Source organism: Dreissena polymorpha, chromosome 1 (genome assembly GCF_020536995.1).
Source record: "Dreissena polymorpha isolate Duluth1 chromosome 1, UMN_Dpol_1.0, whole genome shotgun sequence".
Classification (NCBI taxonomy): Eukaryota; Metazoa; Mollusca; class Bivalvia; order Myida; family Dreissenidae; genus Dreissena; species Dreissena polymorpha.
The window spans coordinates 2957077-2978723 of NC_068355.1; the positions used below are offsets into that span (position 1 = coordinate 2957077).

Genomic DNA, 21647 nt, shown 5'->3' on the forward strand with positions numbered 1-21647 from the left:
TATGACAATCTGGGTTTGAATGTTTATCTGGATTATTTGAGGCTGAGTTCAAATCTTTGTCATTTGTGTCCAAAAACTAGGTCACTAGGTCAAATCCAATGAAACATAGTTATCTAAGTAGATGCCCTATTTATGAATCAATCTTCATGAAAAATGAACAGAATGTTTACCTTGACTGATAAGGAATCATAGTGCCCTCTAAGGAGACAGCAAAACCATGCTTGACTATTTAAGACATGGTAGCTCCTGAACAGATTGGGCATATGTTCAGAATAGTTTGGAGCTACTCTGGCCATACAAAACATACCCAATTGTGCATGGCTTTGCTCATATAAATTCTTGAGAGAACTCTTGGAGAAACCAATACTTGGCTACTTGTCAAGGTATTAAGTCCTGATAGTATTAATATTTCAATCCTGATGTACGACAACAATATGATAATAACAAATGGCATCAATACTTACAAGTTTTTGTGTGCATTGTTTTCAGACCCTGAATGTAGTTGTTGGCAAAAGCGAGGAGATTTTCCCATGCAAGGCCCTGGACTGTGACACCATCACGCAGGTGAAAGTCAAGTGTCTCGACCAGATCTACGTCAATTATCCTGCATCTCAGATGGGTATCGATCCAAAGGATTTGATTCTAGGTTGGATTTTATTGAATTCTTGGACAATCATCACACAATTTTTATTGTATTCATCCATTCCTGCATCCAAAATGACTTTTCTTCCACTCCCTATGAATGAACTTAAATTCCAATTAATAACTTGAGATGTTGTAATAAAATGTTTTCTGTACATGTATAGATGTACAGATGTCTGATTCCAAGACCTCACTTGGGGTTGCATATAGGGTAGGTTTCCAACGTGTAGAATATAAATATGGATTTCTCTTCATAACTGGATTGTTAATTGAGATGATGTGATTAAAATGGGAATATCTAGGTGCCTGCAACCAAGCTCTCACTTGTATTTTTTATTAATGGATAGAATCAAGATCATGTCTATGTTAATAATAAATGAACTTTGTTTTGAAGTCCATGCAGGTTTTTCCCTGAATAGCCTGTGTGGACAGCACAGGCTTATTGCGGACGAATTTTTATGCACCAGCATTAAACCACATTAATCCAAAGCGATGCTGAAATAAATGATAATACCCATGTATAATATCAAATAATAATACCCATATATAATATCAAATGATAATACCCATATAATTATAATATCAATATGATAATACGTACCCATGTATAATATCATTTTCCGCATGTCAGAGTGGCACGCAGGTTTTGGCGGGCATTTGGTGCTGAAGGACAGGGACAACACCTCCACACAGGAGGGCCAGTGGGTGCGCCTGAACACCCTGGCCCACTACTCCGTGTCTGACCAGAGCAACATGGCCCTGGTGGACCCGACTGATGAAGACCTGGCACAGATGGAGGACTATGGTAGGTGGTCTGTGTTCGTATTCACCAAACTGTTCTTAGACAAAAGACTAAGCAAAAAAAACTCTAATTACTTATACTTTCAGTAAATTATGTTGCTAACATAGGCACCATTGGTGTAAATATTTTTATTCAAAGTCAGAACTGTTTTTTTTTAATCTAAGTCTTTTCCTAATTCTTAGGTTTATGAATGGGTTGGCGAATATGAACCCTGGATAACAGTATGATAGTATACAAGACTGTTGTGGATGATTTATATAGCATGCTAAATCCAGATCATTCTTTCTTTTTTAGAATTTTTCATGGTATTAAGCAGTCACCATTATTTATTTCAGTAATGTCACATATTTTTGTTAATCTAAGCAAGCTAGGCCAATCTACGTTTGGAAATAATTTAATGACCAAACAAGTTAAGGTGCTGATTGGGGGAGAAAACTTATATGCCCATATAAAAAAAAATGTTTTCAAATTATACTTAACAAAAAATGTTTATTTTGCTTGTATATTTTTGGCAAGTGTTATGAAAACTGCGTGTATTGCAGTACATTAACATATTTCATGTTAAAACTGTCAATTTGAAAAATATATGAGCTGCTGTCTGTGAAAAGGGGGTTTAATGCAATTGTGTAAAGTATCATCCCAGTTTAGCATGTGCAGTCCACACTTTCCACCTTAACTTGATTTTTGCTGAGAAAAACTTTCTGGAAATGAAAAATACCATAAAAGCACATGCATAAAACCCTTTTTTCACAGAGCATGGCCCCTTTGTAACATAGAAGCATGATAATTACTAGTAACAACCATACTTTTTCTGAAATGAATGCAAGTTATTGTCTCATAACACAGAAATGGAGTGCGGTAACAAGAATTTATCTCCTGCTAATGTTTGTGCAATTTCATTATTGCTATATCTAATATTTGTTTTAGTTGGTGGCAGTGAATCAATGTATACTATGGGAAGAAACACCACTTGACACAAACGCTCGGAATAAATTAAATCCCCCCATTTGTGCAAAAAGTTATCATTTGACATCTAAAGTAAATGACACATGGTACCGTTTTGCACCAATGCGGCGATATATTGTATGACTGTTTGACAGATCAGCTGTAATACTTTTTCCCTCTCAGCCTTCATTAAAAAAATCAAAGCGCTAAAGGCACTGAATATGTTCGCTGTTGTATAATCTTTGACGCAGCTCATTTTTTAAAATTATGTTATAACTTTTTATATCGCAAGTTTGAAATTACCACAACTCATTCAAATTTATAAAGAGTGTGTCTCTTAAAACACAGGTTGAGATGTGTGTGGGTTTTTTTCAAATCATTGATACAGCTTATCAGTGTGCACATGCTAATCTTATTTGACATGCATAAAGCCCCGTTTTCCCTGAAAGCAGCCGATATGTACAGATTTCAATGATAAACACTAGACTGGCCAACGTTTAATGCTGTTAAATACACACTATGCTGTGTACCAGTGAGAACAGGTGGATGCGGTGGTTAGAGCAGACGCTTTTAGCATTAGTTGTCTCCTTAAATTTAATGGAGTTATTTACACAGGCAGTCACAGGTTATTCTTCCTACCGTATCTAAGCCCATACTGATTTGCAAAATTGCGTCTGCATTATTTGTGAGCTAACAAATAAAAACTGTATGTTATCAGTGTTTATTTGATCTTTGTTCTGTGGATATTGGTTTTTCTTTCTTCTTTTATGGAATTTTTTATTTTAATGAGGTCTCTTCTAAAAGAAAATCCAGTCTAGACATTAAGTGTCCTCCCTTCTTTGCTTGTGCAGACTGCACAGGCTAGTCTGTGACAATACATTATTCATATGCATTAAACCCTGTTTTCCCAGAAGTTCATATGACCGTTTGGCAACTCGGCTGTGATACAATCTGCATCTCAGTGACTTAACAAACCTACATTGTATCAGTTTTTCTGAACGCTTAATGATTTTGTAGAAGGAAATTAAACATGTCATGACTCTATAGCCTGCTAGGCTTGCTTAATGTATATAGTGGACTACTTTTTCTGCCTTTCAATTTTGGATAAATGTCAAATGCATTTAACAGTTGTAGACGATTTTACTCATTCATTTGTTCATAAACTTAAATGAGTACATGTATTTAGTTAATTAATTTCAAATAACTGTACCATATAACAATAAATGTTATTAAAACAATGCAGTGCCTATTGATTTTAAACCTTTCCCACTCAGAGGCAAAGTGAGAATGGCTATGTGCAAACAGCATTAAAGCAGAACAGCCCCTTAGTAACTCGCAGTCTGTTCAGGTTTTATGCTGTTTGCTGCTCATCAGTGTATCTAAGGTTTGGAGATGAAGCCTTAAAATTTAGTAAAAAATGAGTCAAAAGAACAGTATGCTGTTGTTAATAGACTTAAATTAACAATATCAGCGTGGATAAGTGCTGCATCATGCTTGACGTATGGGTACAAATTTTGTAAGATGAAAAAGTGAAGCCATCTTTGTTTTTTGGTATTTTCTTTAGGTAAGGTGTATTTAAGTTTAAAAAACCTTCTGTGTTCTCAATTTGAGTGTGTAATGTATTAAATGCTGATACATTTGATTGAGGCATATAGCGATATTTATTCTTTTTACTCTTCTTTTTCATTGAATTGTTCAGGACTTTTTAATGGGATAACCAGAAAAAGTTTCAAATATTTTGGATATGTCTGGACAAGGTTTGATTCATTTAATTTAGTCTGTTTTTGCTATTTTAACAATTAATGGGTAATATTTATCAACAAAGATATATTTTTTTTTAATTATAAGATAAATAGAATTTTATATTAGTGGTATTTTGTGCTTGATTTTCTCCGATTCATCAAAGAAGGGTCTGCCTGTGTGAACCTTTCTTCAAGTCATTGGATAAATTCAAGTACACAATGACACAAACATATTATTCTTCTAGTGTCCTTGTGTTACAGTGAACCTAGCCCAGATCAATACGTCTGTTGACAATCACAGCATGGAGTCAGACTCCCCACTGACGGGCACCGAGGACGGCCATGATGTGGAGAACCCTGCCTTGACCAAACCCTGGCACCTGGTACGTACCCACTTCAGGAATCATACTGTGATTACTTTATGTTTTTACATTGGCAAATGATTGTGGAAATGCGGTACAATGCTGGTTCACATTAAATCTGAATACCTGGTGTGTTTTTGATCCAAGGCCCAGCAAATTATTACTAGTGTTGGGATTTGTCATGAAATTCTTTTTCAACCATCCCCCAAACTTCAGAATTCAAGTAGGGCATTTCATCTGCAAGTTACCGGCGTAAGTATGTTCACTTTGAATAGCTCACTTAGGGACATTTGATAACTGACCGCCATGGTGTGAGTAAAACACTGTTTCAAACAGGGAATAATACAATCAAGCAAATAAACATGTAAAATGAGATAATTATAGAGAGATTGATATATTTTTAGTTTAAAGTATTTGTTCGAAAATTAACACCTGTTTGAGTGCTTCTTCTCAACTTTCAAAAAGGATATTGTCTGCTCTGGTTAAATATTGTATTACTTAAATTACGTAGTTTTTTTACTGCTTATTAAAGATGGCTAGGTCTGTTGGTTTTCAAACTGGCCATTGGTGGATTGGTAGGCTCACCATTTTTCCATGTACTTACTTTTCTTTGGACTTAAAATGAACATGTTTCAGTTTATTATATCCTACGCAAAGGTGGACAAATAAACAAATTCTCCTACAAACTGTAGATTTATAAGTAAAGTAACTAGTAATCTAACTAGAGGGTGAAGTGTTCAACAAACAGCTTATGCATGTAATCAATTTTAAATGTTGCTTTGAACATATCTACAGACTTAAAAACAAGCTTAGGCTGCTACATGTAGTTTAATATTATTCAAGAAAAATGATCATGTCATTCTATCAATGTAATTTATGTTCATTTCGTATTTTTGTTACTCATGCAGCAGGTTTTTTTTGCGCTTTTTGTCCCCTACTGGTGAAACTGGAGGGGACTTATGGTTTGCGCTCTGTCGGTCAGTCAGTCAGTCTGTCTGTCAGTCTGTCTGTCACACTTTTCTGGATCCTGTGATAACTTTAAAAGTTCTTCATATTTTTTCCTGAAACCCAAAACATGGATAGATGGCATTATGGAGATTATGCACATCATTTCAGTTTGTTCCTACGTCAATAATTCTGGTTTCTATGGCAACAATTATAAAAACAAAATATAAAAAATACTGACAATGGTGGAGTTTCACGAGTAGGGGACAATATTGCTTGGCAATCTCTTGTTCCTTCATATAATCTGCTTCTAACATGCTATTAGGGAAAGACCGTCAAGAAGGACTTAAAATATTGGCATCTTGTGAGTATACATGCCAGGGATAGAAATTAGTGATTGCCTGGTCACCTGGGACAAGTAGATATATTCACATATCAGTGCCTGCTCCAAATGAATTTAATTACGCTTTTGCTTTGAGAAAATGGGGCTTAATGCATGTGCTTAAAGTATCCTCATAGGATAGCGTGTGAAAAACACACAGACTTTTCAGGGACGACACTTTCTGCCTTAATTGGATTCTCGCTAAGAAAGACATTTTGTTAAAGAAAAATACCATAAAAGAAGAATGTGTTGTCCCTGATGCTGTGCAGATACTTCACGTACATGCATTAAACCTCGTTTGTGCAGAGTGATCGAGGCTCAATTTAATGTTTTAGGTAACTTATTTAACATTGATCAGAAGCTTATTTTATTCACATTATATCACCATTTTGCCTGTAAGAAAGGCCCATGAAGGCTATAATGGCCAAATCATGTTTAGTATTTAAGAACATTTTACAAACAAAAGTAACATGTTTGTATGGTATATTTTATGTAATTAAGAAAGTATTGCAACATTGTACATATTTACAATTAAATCAGCTTTTTCCAGTGTCTAATTTATGAATCTGGTCAGAGTTTACCTTTTTTGTATAGTTAAATAACAACATTGAAATCATCACTTAAATTAATTACATAGAGATTATAGACTGCATGTTTGGAAGGGTGGTTGGTAACAGCTGGTTGTGTTGACAGATCAGGAATCATACAATCTAACCTTACTTCATTTGTTTGGTTTACAGATGCAATAACAAAGAGAAAAGAGTTTGCTATTGTGTAAATAAAAGCACAATTAAGAGCTCAACAATCATTAGTATATGTGGATCGTTAATTTGTGTTGATTTTGTGGTTTTGACCAATCCTTGTATTTAAAACTAACACCTTGCAAAAATAACTGATGCAAATTTCTATATTTTTTTCCAAAATCAGAAATCCACAACAACATGTGCCCACAAAAGTGATTTTTTAACAATTGAACATACTGGATAAGGCCTGATTGCTCCCTTTTAATCCTTTACCACTAAGATACGTATTTGTACGCATTTTGTAGTCCCTATAAAACAGAAAGTTAAATTTAATTTAAGACCTTTCTTACTAGGTTCAAGTTTTAAAGGCTTCATTTCCAACCCTTAGATACTGATGAGCAGCAAACACATAAAACCTTAACAGACTGCAAGTTACATGTACTCGCAGGCTGTTCTGGTTTTATGCTGTTTGCACATAGCCATTTTCACTTTGCACAGGCTAATGTGGGACTACACATTACGCATATGTATTAAGGCCAGTTTTTCCAGATTGTGGCTCATATTGTTAATTTGATGACTACAGGTGAAGAAGGATGAGGAAAACACCAAACAGGAGAAGTCAGCCATAGCAGAGCTCTACCTGAACAGATTACTTACCACCAAGGTATATTAATATGAGGTGCTTGGAATTGTACAAAGAATGTAGCTGTATCATGCGAAAATGCAATCATTTTAAGAAATCAAAATTGTTATATGGGATAAATGCGTTTAATCAAATGTTGGTATAATATTTTAGTTGTCAAAATATATGTTATTTTGTCAATGGTCAGTTTTGAAGTCTAAATGTATGATTTCTTATCAGAGTTCCAGGACGATTTTAGCTTTTAAAATTTAAATGACTCTTTTTCTAGGAAAACTCATTTTAGTGTATGTGCATTATGTGTTTGTCCCACATTAGCTTGTGCAGTCTGCACAGGCTGATCAGGGATAACTCTTTCCACTTTTATGGTACTTTTGGTTTAAAGAAAGGAAGTCTCTTAACAACAACATAGTTAGGCAGAAAGTGACATCCAGAATTAGCCTGTGTGGACTGCACAGACTAATTTGGGATGACACTTAACACAGATGATTTAAGCCCATTTTTCCCAGAACAAAGCTCAATTACAAGATCAATAATGCATTTTTGTATAAGCTTGAAGTTCCTTTCAGCAATCGCTGCTCCAATACATAAAGGACCTTATGGACGAGGTCCTGGACAGCAACAAGTGTCCTCTACCAGCCCAGTTCCTTTTCCAGTCCCTTGACAACCTCGGGGAGACGATGAAGGCAGACCCGGACACCATTCACGCCTGGAAGAGTCACAGGTAGGTGTAGGCAGTTCCTGTTCAAGAACTTAATTTTAGCCTGCCTGCGGGATAAGGGGCCTTATTATCCCTACGTTTTTCGGAGAAAAAGTGGGGATATTGTGGTGATGTGTGTCTGTCCGTCCGTCTGTCTGTCCGTCCGTCCTAGCCACCTGCTCCTCCTGCACTATTAGCACTAGAACCTTGAAACTTACATACATGGTAGCTATGAGCATATGTGCGACGATGACAGTGACGGAATTTTGATCTGAACCCTGGGTCAAAAGCCGGGTCAGAAATTTTCACTCATTTTTTATGTCCCCCACTATAGTAGTTGGGGACATATTGTTTTTGCCCTGTCTGTTGGTTGGTCTGTTGGTTGGTTTTCGCCAACTTTAACATTTTGCAATAACTTTTGCTATATTGAATATAGCAACTTGATATTTGGCATGCATGTGTATCTCATAGAGCTGCACATTTTGAGTTGTGAAAGGTCAAGGTCATCCTTCAAGGTCAGAGGTCAAATATATGTGGCCAAAATTGCTCATTTTATGAATTCTTTTGCAATATTGAAGATAGCAACTTGATATTTGGCATGCATGTGTAACTTATAGAGCTGCACATTTTGAGTGGTGAAAGGTGAAGGTCAAGGTCATCCCTCAAGGTCAGAGGTTAAATATATGTGGCCCAAATCGCTTATTTTATGAATACTTTTGCAATATTGAAGATAGCAACTTGATATTTGGCATGCATGTGTATCTCATGGAACTGCACATTTTGAGTGGTGAAAGGTCAAGGTCATCCTTCAAGGTCAAACGTCATATAGGGGGACATTGTGTTTCACAAACGCATCTTGTTTATGTTATTTTACATTAACTTCGTCATTTCTGCACTGATTTACTTCAAATTGATACTGAGCCTCTCTAATGACAATATGGTCAATCTCAACTAGGCATGGCCCCATTACCAACCCTGGGGCGCCCCTGCCACATAGGCCACGCCCACCCAAAATTGCCTTTTACTATAATTTCTTCATTTCTACACCGATTCACTTCAAATTGATACTTAACTTCTCTTATGACAATACGGTCAATCTCAGCTATGCATGGCCCCATTACCAACCCTAGGGCACCCCGCCCACATAGGCCACGCCCACCCAAAATTGCCTTTTACTATAATTTCTTCATTTCTACACCGATTCACTTCAAATTGATACTGAACCTCTCTTATGACAATACGGTCAATCTCAGCTATGCATGGCCCCATTACCAACCATGGGGCGCCCCGCCCACATAGGCCACTCCCACCCAAAATTGCCTTTTACTATAATTTCTTCATTTCTACACCGATTTACTTCAAATTGATACTGAACATCTCTTATGACAATACGGTCAATCTCAACTATGTATGGCCCCATTACCAACCCTGGGGCGCCCCGCCCATAATAGGCCACACCCACCCAAAATTGTCTTTTACTATAATTTCTTAATTTCTACACCGATTCACTTCTAATTGATACTGAACTTCTCTTATGACAATACGGTCAATCTCAACTATGTATGGCCCCATTACCAACCCTGGGGCGCCCCTGGGTCAAACATGCGGCGTGGGGATACGTGTCGGCCTCTGCCGCGCCATTTCTAGTATTCTTACCTAAATAGTTGCCCCTATTAAACTAGAGTCTATGGAAATCCATCCTGATCAGTGATATTTTTCTTTCAATATTTACGACAGTTTTGCGATTCGTGTGTTGGCGTGTCTCATCCAATCACCAGGCATTCTGTTTGACGTCTCCATACCGAGCTACGTGAGTGAGAACCTAGACATCATCAGCAGCCAGGTTTTCATTGCAAGCTTCGGGCTTGACGAGCACAAGTTTACAAAGGTTAGTCTAGGTGCTTGGCTGAACAGTTAACATTATTTACAAAGTTCAGTTAATGTTTGCTGGGCTTAATAGTAAACATTATTTGGACTCAAGGCTCTTGTTGGGTGCATTGAAAATGAACATTACTTCGATGTTTCAGTTAAACCATTAACCTCTCTGATTACTCGATTATTTTGTTTGGGATGCCGAAATTCATGAAACGCTGCGAAAATGTAGTTTTAAACATAACATTGCATAAATGATAAATTTATCTATCTTACAAATTTATATGAACACATTGCATGACTAAATTTAACGTCAAAAAAATGTCTTACAGGACTCGCCATCCCAGAAGCTGATTTTTGTGAATGAGGTGCGTGGATATCGTGAGCGAGTCCAGGAATTCTACACAAACATCCGTGGAACAGAGCTGAATTCCATGGACCTGATCCAGTACTTCTCCAATGTAAACAAGGTTAGGCAATATTGTGAAATATAAGTAATTAATATTGACAATTATTTATTTATTATACAGTAATTACAGCTGCTTTGTAGGTTAGGGGTAACATACACAGAACCTTGAGGTTTAAATGGAAACACTTTAACTCGCCTTTCATTTAGAAGCCAGCTAAGTAGATTGTGTCTCTAGAACATTCCCTAACTATAGTTGACCTTGCAAAGAGTTTTGAATGATTGGATTTCATGTTTTAGTTTTTTATAAAATCATGTGTAGACTTCTGTTGATGGTTTAACAACTTGAACCCAAACAAAGTTTTTTCCTTAGAAAAAAATACATTCGAGGGTGTATGAAGGGTGTTAGAGGGTGTGAGTGTTGGACATATGAAGGTGGAAAGTGTCATTTCTGAAAAGTGCACAGGCTCATCTGGGATGACAATTTAAGCACATGAATTAAGCCCAGTTTTTCCAGAGGGATTGTCATATAACTCTTTTCCCCCATAAGAAGCAATGTGAAAATGGCTTTTACAACCAGCATAAAACCAGAACAGCCAGCAAGTAACTCGCAGTCTGTTCAGGTTTTATGCTGTTTGCTGTTCTTCAGTAACTAAGGGTTGGAAATGAAGCCTTTAAATGTAATTTTCTAGGGTAATTCAGATGGCTCTAAATACATATGTAAGTGGTAAAGGGTTAAGTTGCCTTTCATTTAGAAGCCAGCTAAGTAGAAAGTGTCTCTAGTACATTCCCTTACTATAAATGACCTTACAAAGAGTTTTTAATGACAATATGTTTTGCCATTTGGAAAGATTGTAATTCATGGCTTATGAGACCTTTTTGTATAAAATCATGTGTAGACTTGTACTGATGTTTGACCAACTTGAACCCAACTAGGAACAGTCTTAGATCTCATATCTTATTATCATTTGTATGCTTCTGAGTCTCTGGGAAAACAGGGCTTAAAGCATTTTTGTAGTGTTTGCCCAGATTAACCAGTGCAGTCCACACAGGCTAATCAGGGACAAAAAATGTATGCGCTTATAATTTTTAGTTTAGTTAAGGTGGAAAGTGTCATTCCTGAAAAGTGCACATGCTAATCTGGGATGACACTTTAAGCACATGAATTAAGCCCAGTTTTCCCAGAGGGAGAGTCATATAAATGCTATCAACCACAATAATTTAATCAAATGTGTTCTATGTTTACAGCTACAACAAGAGACCACTTTCAACAAGACTGCAGCCCTGTACAGGTTTTATGAGCAAATCAAGCCGTACAATTCAGAGGTAAATAAATTATATGAGCTGTGCTCTGTGTAAAGAGGTTTAATGCATGTGCGTAAAGTTTCGTCCACAATTAGCCTGCAGTCCGCACAGGCTAATCAGGGAGGAAACTGTCCGCTTTAATGATATTTTTCGTTTCAAGAAAGTCTCTTCTTAGCAAAAAGAAAGTTTAGACGAATAGTGTTGTACCTAATTAGCCTGTGCTGACTTTTCAGGCTTATCTTGGACAACACTTTACGCACAGGCATTAAACCCCCTTTTCACTGGGCATGGCCCATTTGATAGATTGTTGAGCAAATTAATGATTTTGAGTTTTAGTTTTACTTGATTAATCCTCATTGATTAGAATACTTGCGTCTGTATTTAAAATTATGTATATGTGTAATTTCTCCTGTATCCTTTCAAGGATTGTCACAAAATGTGGCTCAAGTCTAAAAGTAATTGAAACGACATAAAGAAAACTTCAGAAAAGCACATTGTTTCAAAGTCTAGGTCTAAAAATTGGTAAAAATAAATAAATTTATATTTTGTGTTAGCCTTTTATCTCATATTTATGCCCCCCTTCGAAGAAGAGGGGGTATATTGCTTTGCTCATGTCGGTCTGTCGGTCGGTCGGTCGGTCGGTAGGTTGGTCGGTCGGTCGGTCGGTCCGTCCACCAGGTGGTTGTCGTATGATAACTCAAGAACGCATACGCCTAGGATCATGAAACTTCATAGGTAGATTGATCATGACTTGCAGATGACCCCTATTGATTTTGAGGTCACTAGGTCAAAGGTCAAGGTCACGGTGACCCGAAATAGTAAAATGGTTTTTGGATGATAACTCAAGAACGCATACGCTTAGGATCATAAAACTTCATGGGTAGATTGATCATGACTCGCAGATGACCCCTATTGATTTTGAGGTCACTAGGTCAAAGGTCAAGGTCACGGTGACCCGAAATAGTAAAATGGTTTCCGGATGATACCTCAAGAACGCATACGCCTAGGATCATGAAACTTCATGGGTAGATTGATCATGACTCGCAGATGACCCCTATCAATTTTGAGGTCACTAGGTCAAAGGTCAAGGTCACGGTGACCCGAAATAGTAAAATGGTTTCCGGATGATAACTCAAGAACGCATACGCCTAGAATCATGGAACTTCATGGGTAGATTGATCATGACTCGCAGATGACCCCTATCAATTTTGAGGTCACTAGGTCAAAGGTCAAGGTCACGGTGACCTGAAATAGTAAAATGGTTTCCGGATGATAACTCAAGAACGCATACGCCTAGGATCATGAAACTTCATAGGTAGATTCATCATGACTTGCAGATGACCCCTATTGTTTTTGAGGTCACTAGGTCAAAGGTCAAGGTCACGGTGACCTGAAATAGTAAAATGGTTTTCGGATGATAACTCAAGAACGCTTTTGCCTAGGATCATGAAACTTCATAGGTAGATTGATCATGACTCGCAGATGACCCCTATTGATTTTGAGGTCACAAGGTCAAAGGTCAAGGTCACGGTGACCCGAAGTAGTAAAATGATTTTCGGATGATAACTCAAGAACGCTTTTGCCTAGGATCATGACACTTCATAGGTACATTGATCGTGACTCGCAGATGACCCCTATTGATTTTCAGGTCACTAGGTCAAAGGTCAAGGTCACAGTGACAAAAATCGTGCTCACACAATGGCTGCCACTACAATGGACAGCCCATATGGGGGGCATGCATGTTTTACAAACAGCCCTTGTTCTTTGTAAAAATGTTCATATAACTTGACTGTAAGTTTTAGGCCGAATTGAGATAACGTGCAGAGAGTAGGTCAGTCACCATGACCTAAGGTCAATTTTTAACTTAAAGGTCAAATTTTTCAGCCTCTTTTATCATTTGTGTGTATTCTTCAGATCTCTTTTACTCTTGGAAGGATTTTAATGCAATGAAGTTCAAATGAGCTGCGCTCTGTGGAATGGGGGTTAAATGCATGTACGTAAAGTGTCATCCCAGATTAGTCTGTGCAGTCCACACAGGCTAATCTGGGATGACACTTTACACACATGCATTAAACCTTTTTTCACAGAGTTAGACTCAAATATATGCTTATTTAAAAGGCATACTGTTAATGGTACCCCAGTCATAAAAGTGGAAGGTCAAGGTCACACTTGGAGTTGATGTCTATCTATCTATCTATCTCTGTATACTGCCAACCCCTCTTTCGAGTATTATAGGCAGAGGGACATTATCCAGTCCGTTTCCTGGGATGAACCAGTACTAGGTGTCTATGGAGGAGATAATGAGAACGCTCCCCGAGTGGGGTTCGAACCCACGAACTCCCGATCACTAGGCGGACACCTCATCCACTACACCACCGCTATCTTCTTGTGTGCATTCATAACTTCAATTATCAATGTTGACATGGCAAAATGGAAAAAAAACGTGTTACAAGGAATTAGGTTGCATTTACAGAAAAAATCTGATATCAATTTAGCACTTTTATTTTTAGAGCCTTGTTCTGGGAGAACTGGGCTTAATGAATATGCGCAGTGTCATCCCAGATTAGCCTGTGCTGTCAACGCAGACTAATCAGGAAAACACATTCTGCTTTTATGGAATGTTTGGTTTAAAGAATGTCTCCTTTGAAGGAAAATCCAGTTCAGGCGGAAAGTTTTGTCCCAGATAAGCGTGTGCTGACTCACAGGCTAATCAGGGACGACTCTTCATGCACATTCATTAAGCCCAGTTTTCCCAGAACATCTTCTTTCCGTTCAGATCATGGATGACCTGTCCCTCAACAAGAAGACCAGCTCCCTGCAGCTGGATAGGAAGCTGGCAGAAATCATGGAGATGATGGAGGAAGAATAGAACAGGCAGCTGTGGATCTGTGGGGCCATGTGTAGGGGTGCATAGACTTGGAAATGGTGAAGGACAAATAGAGCAGGCAGCTGTCTGTCTGTCTGTGGGCAAGTATAGTTACGCATTTAGTGAATATACATTGAATTCATAAAGGACAAATTGGACAGCTTACAGTGGTTCATATTGGTGCATATGTCTGGAAATCATAGAGAAGGGATTGAACAACAGATATCTGTGTGTCCTAGTGGATAATTATTGATATAATGCTATAAGGATCATTTTGTACATAATGTTTGTATTCATGTTTGTAATGAGATTAATTATGCTATGAAGAAGATATGATAATTTTTTCTTATTCTATGAAATATAAGAATTTGTCTGATGCAATCAATGTGCAATGCTATATAAACAGATGTTGACATTCTTTTAAAAGATTGAAAAGTTGAATCTTGAAACCTTTTTGTTAAAGATAATATAATGTTTGAGCCTTGTTTTGGGAAAACAGGGTTTATGCATTTGCTTAACCCTTAACAACTTAGATATGTATTTCGACGTGTTTGTAGTCCCTAAGAAAGTTAAATTTAATTTAAGGCCTTCCTTGATAGATTCAAGTTTGACAGGCTTCATTTCCAACCCTTAGATACTGATGAGCAGCAAACAGCATCAAAACTGAACAGACTGCGAGTTACTCGCAGGCTGCTCTGGTTTTATGCTGGTTGCAAAAGCCATTTTCACTTTGCTTCTTATGATGGAAAGGGTTAAAGTGTCATCCCAGTTTAGCATGCGCTTTAAGCAAAATCAACATATTTGATAAAAGCTGAAAGTAGCATCCCTGATAGCCTTTACGGACTGCACAGGCTAATCTGGGAGGACAACGCTTAAAGTGAATTTGTGCTGCCATAAAGCAGAAAGTGTTGTCCTTGATAAGTCTGTGATGACTGCACAGGCTTACCTGGAACACGCTTAACCCTCGTGCTGTGGACCTTGTTTTCCCAGAGTGAGGCTCATTTTAATTCCAAACATGGTGGCCGCGCTCTGTGAAAAAGGGGGTTTAATGCATGTGCGTAAAGTGTTGTCCCAGATTAGCCTGTGCAGTTTGCACAGGCTAAGCCGTGACGACACTTTCCGCTTAAATGACATTTTCTGTTTACAGAAAGTCTTCTCGTTGCAAAAAGCTTGTTTAGGCAGATAGTGTCGTCCCTGATTAACCTGTGCAGACTGCACAGGTTAATCTTTGATGACACCTTACGCACATTCATTAAACCCCCTTTCCACAGAGCACCGCCCATTTATATTCTTCCACATGTTTTAATATGATAACTTACATGCAATTACTGTGCTACTATACTTTGTGCATGTTCTTCGTTATTATACTATTTTAACGTGTTAACTGTATATAGTTATTGTTTTTCTTTTTCCAAAAGTGTCAAAAAGTTGTTTGTTGAAAAAGCCAAAATGACCAAATTTAAATCATTCTGATCTCGTGAAGCCTTTTTATATTTATTTTTTTAAATTCGTTTTTATAAACTTAACTGTCAGAATACCAGTACAGTACATGTATATTTTGTTTAGATGGAATTATTTTCAGTTTGCAAGTGAGTGTAACTTTTAAAAGGAGATGAACTACTTTCTGAAAGAATTTATATTGCTTTTGATTGTTCACATCTGTTTGATAAATATAGCCAATGTGTACATTTGTTTCTTGATTTGTTTGCTAATTCAATTTGTTTAACATACCCTTTTGCACTGCAATAATTATTTTGACATAGTGTAAATGAGAGAGATGCAAAAATTTTATCACAAAATATTTGCAAATAAGACAGTACATATAAGACCATTTGATGATGATTTATTTGATGCAACAAACAATTTGTGTGACCATTGCATTTTAACAAGAGCTCAAGTCATTTACGCTCCAATATGTTTGTTTTAAGTACATTTGTTGTCGTTGTGTTATGTTCAACTTTTTGTTGTGGAAATCCTGACATTTTCTCATTGCTTAGAAATTATGAATCTTTTTGTTGAATTGAATTGTATATAACCAGTTAAAAAAGAATTTAAACATGTAGCATTATTCATGTTTTGTTAAACTTGCCTTTTTGCAAATAAATAGCTTTTATTTTGTATTACAATTGTGCCTTTTGTACATAATTATGTATCACATTTAGTTCTCACATTCCTAAGTGATGCCATTTTGTTATCTTTTTGTAAATATTTGTTTTACACAATAGTTAATGTAGTTTTGAAAATATATGTTAAAGTGTATTTCAGGTGTATGGTGTAAAATGTGTTCTAAATTTGTTAATTTAGTAACATTGTTTGTGGTCAGTCTGTGAATGGCATCCGTTATCATGTGTTGTGCAGTGGCAACTTTCAGCTCCTTACCACTTGATTTATGCCACATATTTCATTCACTTTAGATGAAACATGGTCAGTTGGTATATCTTAACAACATTTTGGCTAAGTTTGAATCTGGGTCACATTCTTCTCAAAACTAGATAATATGTAACACAATTTATATGAAGCATGATCAGAATGCCTATCTTGACAATATCTTGGCATAGTTTGAATCAGGGTCATGTACATCTAGGTCATAGGTCACCAGGTAAAACCTTAGAAAACCATATTTTCACTGTAGAAGCCATATTTATGACTTAATATTGCCAAAACATGGTCAGAATGTTTGTTTGACAATATCAAGGCCATGTTAGAATATTGGTAATTTTTGTAAAAAAAAATTGGTCACCAAGTCAAGTCTTTGACAATTGCTGTACCATGAACTCAGATGAGCACTTTAGGGCCTTCTTATTATTTGTAATGTTATTTTATTGAAAGACACATAGGCAATTTAATACCCAAAATACATTGCTGTTGTGCAGTGTAGCCATTCTAATCTAAGTGTAAATACATCTTTTTATGATCACCTCTAAGATAATCAGAGGAAAACATGATTTTTTATATTTGAATAATCTTCCCATCATGCCAACTTCCTCCCATAATATTATGATATTGTCTTAACTGTGATACATGTTCTTGCTCATTTCTTGCTTACTGAGGCTTCATGACTCCGAACATTCTGGACTTCAATCTGAGATGTAATCTCATATATTTAACCAATGGAAAATAACTCAAAAGTAAGAAGCATTCCGATTGGCTGATATTTTTAGTTGAGACAATCTTTGAGTTTGAAACAGAGGGTTAGTAGTCCTGGAAACAGGTTCTCATGTTCTATTACAGTCTCACTTTCGCTGTTAATTATTAAGACGTACGCAAATGTTTTCATTTTTTTTCAGAATTTAATAATCAGTTCTTTTATCAGTTGTCTGTCAAGAAATTCATAATACAGGAAATTTAATTTTTTTCAAGTTCGACAATATATATTGAAATTCAATTATTTCAGTTGCATTTGGAAGCATTTAATTGAAACTAATTATTTTGAAAGATTCTTATTGTATTGGGAAACAAAAAAGTTTATCCTGGCGTGTTTAATGTAGTCAAACTTGACTGGTTGAAAACGAAAACAACTTAGGACAATGAGTTGCATACTTTTGTCTCTGTTTTGTGATAACATGTTGCACAACGGCTAGAATTGTTTAAGTGCATCTAAGCTTAATCACTTCATGAGTTTTAAAAGATATAATCACTTTTCCATGATCTTCCAAGTTGAGTTTATCCGTTTGTGAAGAGTTTTTTACAACGACATAGTACATGTAGAATTATATGGCTGATAAATGGACGTTTCCTTATCTATGCTACTCTGATGAACTTCATATTCTCATGTTGTTATCTATAACAGTACTATATTTTTCTATCTATATAAGCCTCTCTCTGGAAATATGGGGTTTAATGCATGTGGGAATAGTTTCTTTCAAAATTAGCCTGTGCCAACTTGGAGAACACATTCTGCCTGAACTGGATTGGAGCTCAGAGGATACTTCTTTGAAACGAAAAAAAAGTAAGTGGAAAGTTCGGTCCCTTGTTAGACTGTGTGCACTGCACAGGCTAACCTGGGTCGACACTTTTTGCACAATACAAACATTTTATAACACATTCATTATTCCATTTTTGGCAAGTCTTTCATGTGAATGTAAGATTTGTATACTTTGTAATTTTGCTATACCCTTATACATTAGATCAAATATTTGCTTTTTTGTTTACAATGCATGTTTTGGTACAAATTGAACTGTTGAGATAACTACGTGTATACCTATTTTACTATAATTATAATGCATTTTCTTATGGTTTGCTGGTACAAATATAAAAAAAAATATTAGCCTTAATATACCCTAGCCAAAATAAAAGAGCACCAAAGAAATTCTTCAATTATTATGTTCCTTAATATACATGTATAACAAGTTATGTTTTGTTTATAGAAAAAAAATCTAGAATATTAATGATTGACATTTGTAGCGTAAATTTTCTGGTACACTTGCATCGGTGTCTCATAATAGATTTTTTAAACAGATGTGCTAAAATTTAGTATTTGGAGCAATGCTATCTGTAATGGAAATATTTCAGCTTTTGTAAATAACAGTATATCTTGATAGTGACAAGAGTGTTAAAGTGTAAAATATATTCTTTATAACATGCTAAAAGAATAAAATCTTCTACTTTTTGTGTCGTCAGTTGTTATTATTATATTGATATTTTGTTATTATGCTCCCCTTCGAAGAAGAGGGGGTATATTGCTTTGCTCATGTCGGTAGGTCGGTCGGTCCGTCCACCAGGTGGTTTTCGGATGATAACTCAAGAACGCTTGGGGCTAGGATCATGAAACTTCATGGGTAGATTGATCATGACTCGCAGATGAACCCTATTGATTTTGAGGTCACTAGGTCAAAGGTCACGGTGACCCGAAATAGTAAAATGATTTTCGGATGATAATTCAAGAACGCATATGCCTAGGATCATGAAACTTTATAGGTAGATTGATCATGACTTGCAGATGACCCTTATTGATTTTCAGGTCACTAGGTCAAAGGTCAAGGTCACGGTGACCCGAAATAGTAAAATGATTTTCGGATGATAACTCAAGAACGCATATGCCTAGGATCATAAAACTTCATAGGTAGATTGATCATGACTCGCAGATGACCCCTATTGATTTTGAGGTCACAAGGTCAAGGTCACGGTGACCTGAAATAGTAAAATGATTTTCGGATGATAACTCAAGAACCCTTTTGCCTAGGATCATGACACTTCATAGGTACATTGATCGTGACTTGCAGATGACCCCTATTGATTTCCCGGTCACTAGGTCAAAGGTCAAGGTCACAGTGACAAAAGTCGCATTCACACAATGGCTGCCAGTACAACGGACAGCCCATATGGGGGTCATGCATGTTTTACAAACAGCCCTTGTTTTGTAGGGAAATATGGCTTTCTCCTTCACCTTCCAGCATACAATATTCAACATGCTGGTATTGTTCGTTATGTAATGGAGTCGTTCTATGTCAAAAATAATAAAAAATAGGCATCTATTTCAACGTAGACGTTTGTTAGAGGCGTAGATATCTACGTCTTTCCCTTTGTATAACATCACAATTACAAGTATACACAATTTGGAGATTAATGTAACCCCCTGACAGGAGGTAAAGGGATGTATACTGCTGTCACCGTGGACGTTTGTCTGTCCGAAGATGCAAACTTTTCCGAAGGCGTTCTTATTCTATTTTCAAAGTACAAAATTCAAGCTTGGGTCATCCTACTTTGCAAATTACAATTTGTGTACAATGTATCATCTTTATAACATCACTACATATTACGACATTATGTCACAATCAAAGTAATAAATAAGGACTTCTAGAAACAATGCCCACTATGTCCAATTTCAAAATGTGTGACAGCATGTTTCTAGGGTCATCATGTTAAGAATAAGATTTGGTTGTTCTTGTTTGTTCAGATTTTTCACTGTTTTCAGCAGTATTTCAGACATACGCGTATTACGTCGGTCAATATCCTAGTTCTTCTTGGATGCTCTGAGCTTTTATAGCTGACAGTTGTATTATTGCAACTAGTCAATATCCTAGTTCTTCTTGAATGCTCTGAGCTTGTATAGCTGGGAGTTGTATTATTGCAACTAGTCAATATTCTTGTCACACTTTTCCTAGATTCGTTGATATACCGGTACCAAATGCACACACTAAAGGCGCAGGGTAAAATACCTTCGAGATGTTAACCTCCGCGCAGATATTTGAACGAAAGCAGCATAACTGGGTTTAATCCGTGCCGGATGATAATCGAGCCACGTGGTACAATGATTTTCCCGTTGTTATTTGTACTCTTTTTTTTTAATTTCGGTAATTTATTATGAACATCATTTTATACGCCATTTTCAAAATCTAAAAGAAAATGATACTGCTTTTCATAAAATAAAACTCAAACAAATTGATAAGTCCTCCCAGATCTGGAAGGCTTTTCCTGCGATGTCAGCGATTGTATACATGTGAGAGCATGGAACGACAACTGTGCGTGCAAATTGTTAAGTTGAATGTAGTTGGGTTATACCTCATGAAATGTTTCTTTTTTATACGTTTGATACACGTACTCAAGATGAATACCGGTAGTACTTCGGCGCTAAAAAGCACCTACAAAGTTTTAGACGATGTTTACCTGGCTTAAATTTGTTTTGATGTTATGCATGTTTGAATCAGCTATGGGATTTAATGAAAATAACAACGCTGTTCAAAACTGTTAAATGAATACGCAGATTGCAAGATTGGTAACCGCCCCGAAAATATTTAACGATGAGATAGGAACACATACCAGCGATCTTGTTCAAGGCTATGTTATTAATACGTCGGTTCTTTACAAAATAAACTTAACACGCATCGCATAATAATAAGTATTTACTTGCTTTGCGAGTACGACTTACAAAATACAGTGGGTAGTTGGTCTATACCTAAAATAACGTTTTCGGTTAAAATTTAATTGTGCGAAAGATGTCAAATACGCACCTGACTTTCATTGTATGCTTGGCCAAGCACCAGCCATGTCCCAAATTATATATTATTTTTATCAACTATATTATACAAAAAGAACTTGTCTTTGTGGTGATGTATTGTGTGTGTGTATGTTCAAGCATAGTTTACGCATTTGTACTAGCGGATGGAAAAAAACGTGTGGTTTCTAAGAATACCTTAACGTCTTTAATGAGCACTGGTAAGTACAATATTTAAAGAAAGGGACGTACTGAAACGGACAACAACCATCCACATTATAACTTAACAACTAGCTCCTTAAAATCGCAATATTTGTGTGCAGAACTGCATCTGCTTTATGTATTGTGCGAGAAGAAAACA

At 36.5% G+C, this 21647-nt stretch overlaps 1 protein-coding gene across 1 annotated transcript in view; it reads left to right on the top strand.

Annotated features, from left to right (window-relative positions):
* The window catches only part of LOC127868698 (plexin-A2-like), a 73673-nt gene extending 55562 nt beyond the window's left edge, over nt 1-18111 (top strand). The window contains exons 27-35 of the mRNA XM_052410693.1: nt 490-646; nt 1274-1447; nt 4393-4514; nt 7147-7227; nt 7773-7927; nt 9641-9791; nt 10108-10245; nt 11430-11507; nt 14263-18111. Of these exons, the coding sequence (XP_052266653.1) occupies nt 490-646; nt 1274-1447; nt 4393-4514; nt 7147-7227; nt 7773-7927; nt 9641-9791; nt 10108-10245; nt 11430-11507; nt 14263-14355 (1149 nt within the window). The 3' untranslated portion in view covers nt 14356-18111. The remainder of the gene's footprint in view (nt 1-489; nt 647-1273; nt 1448-4392; nt 4515-7146; nt 7228-7772; nt 7928-9640; nt 9792-10107; nt 10246-11429; nt 11508-14262) is intronic.
* Nucleotides 18112-21647: the final 3536 nt, after the last annotated feature.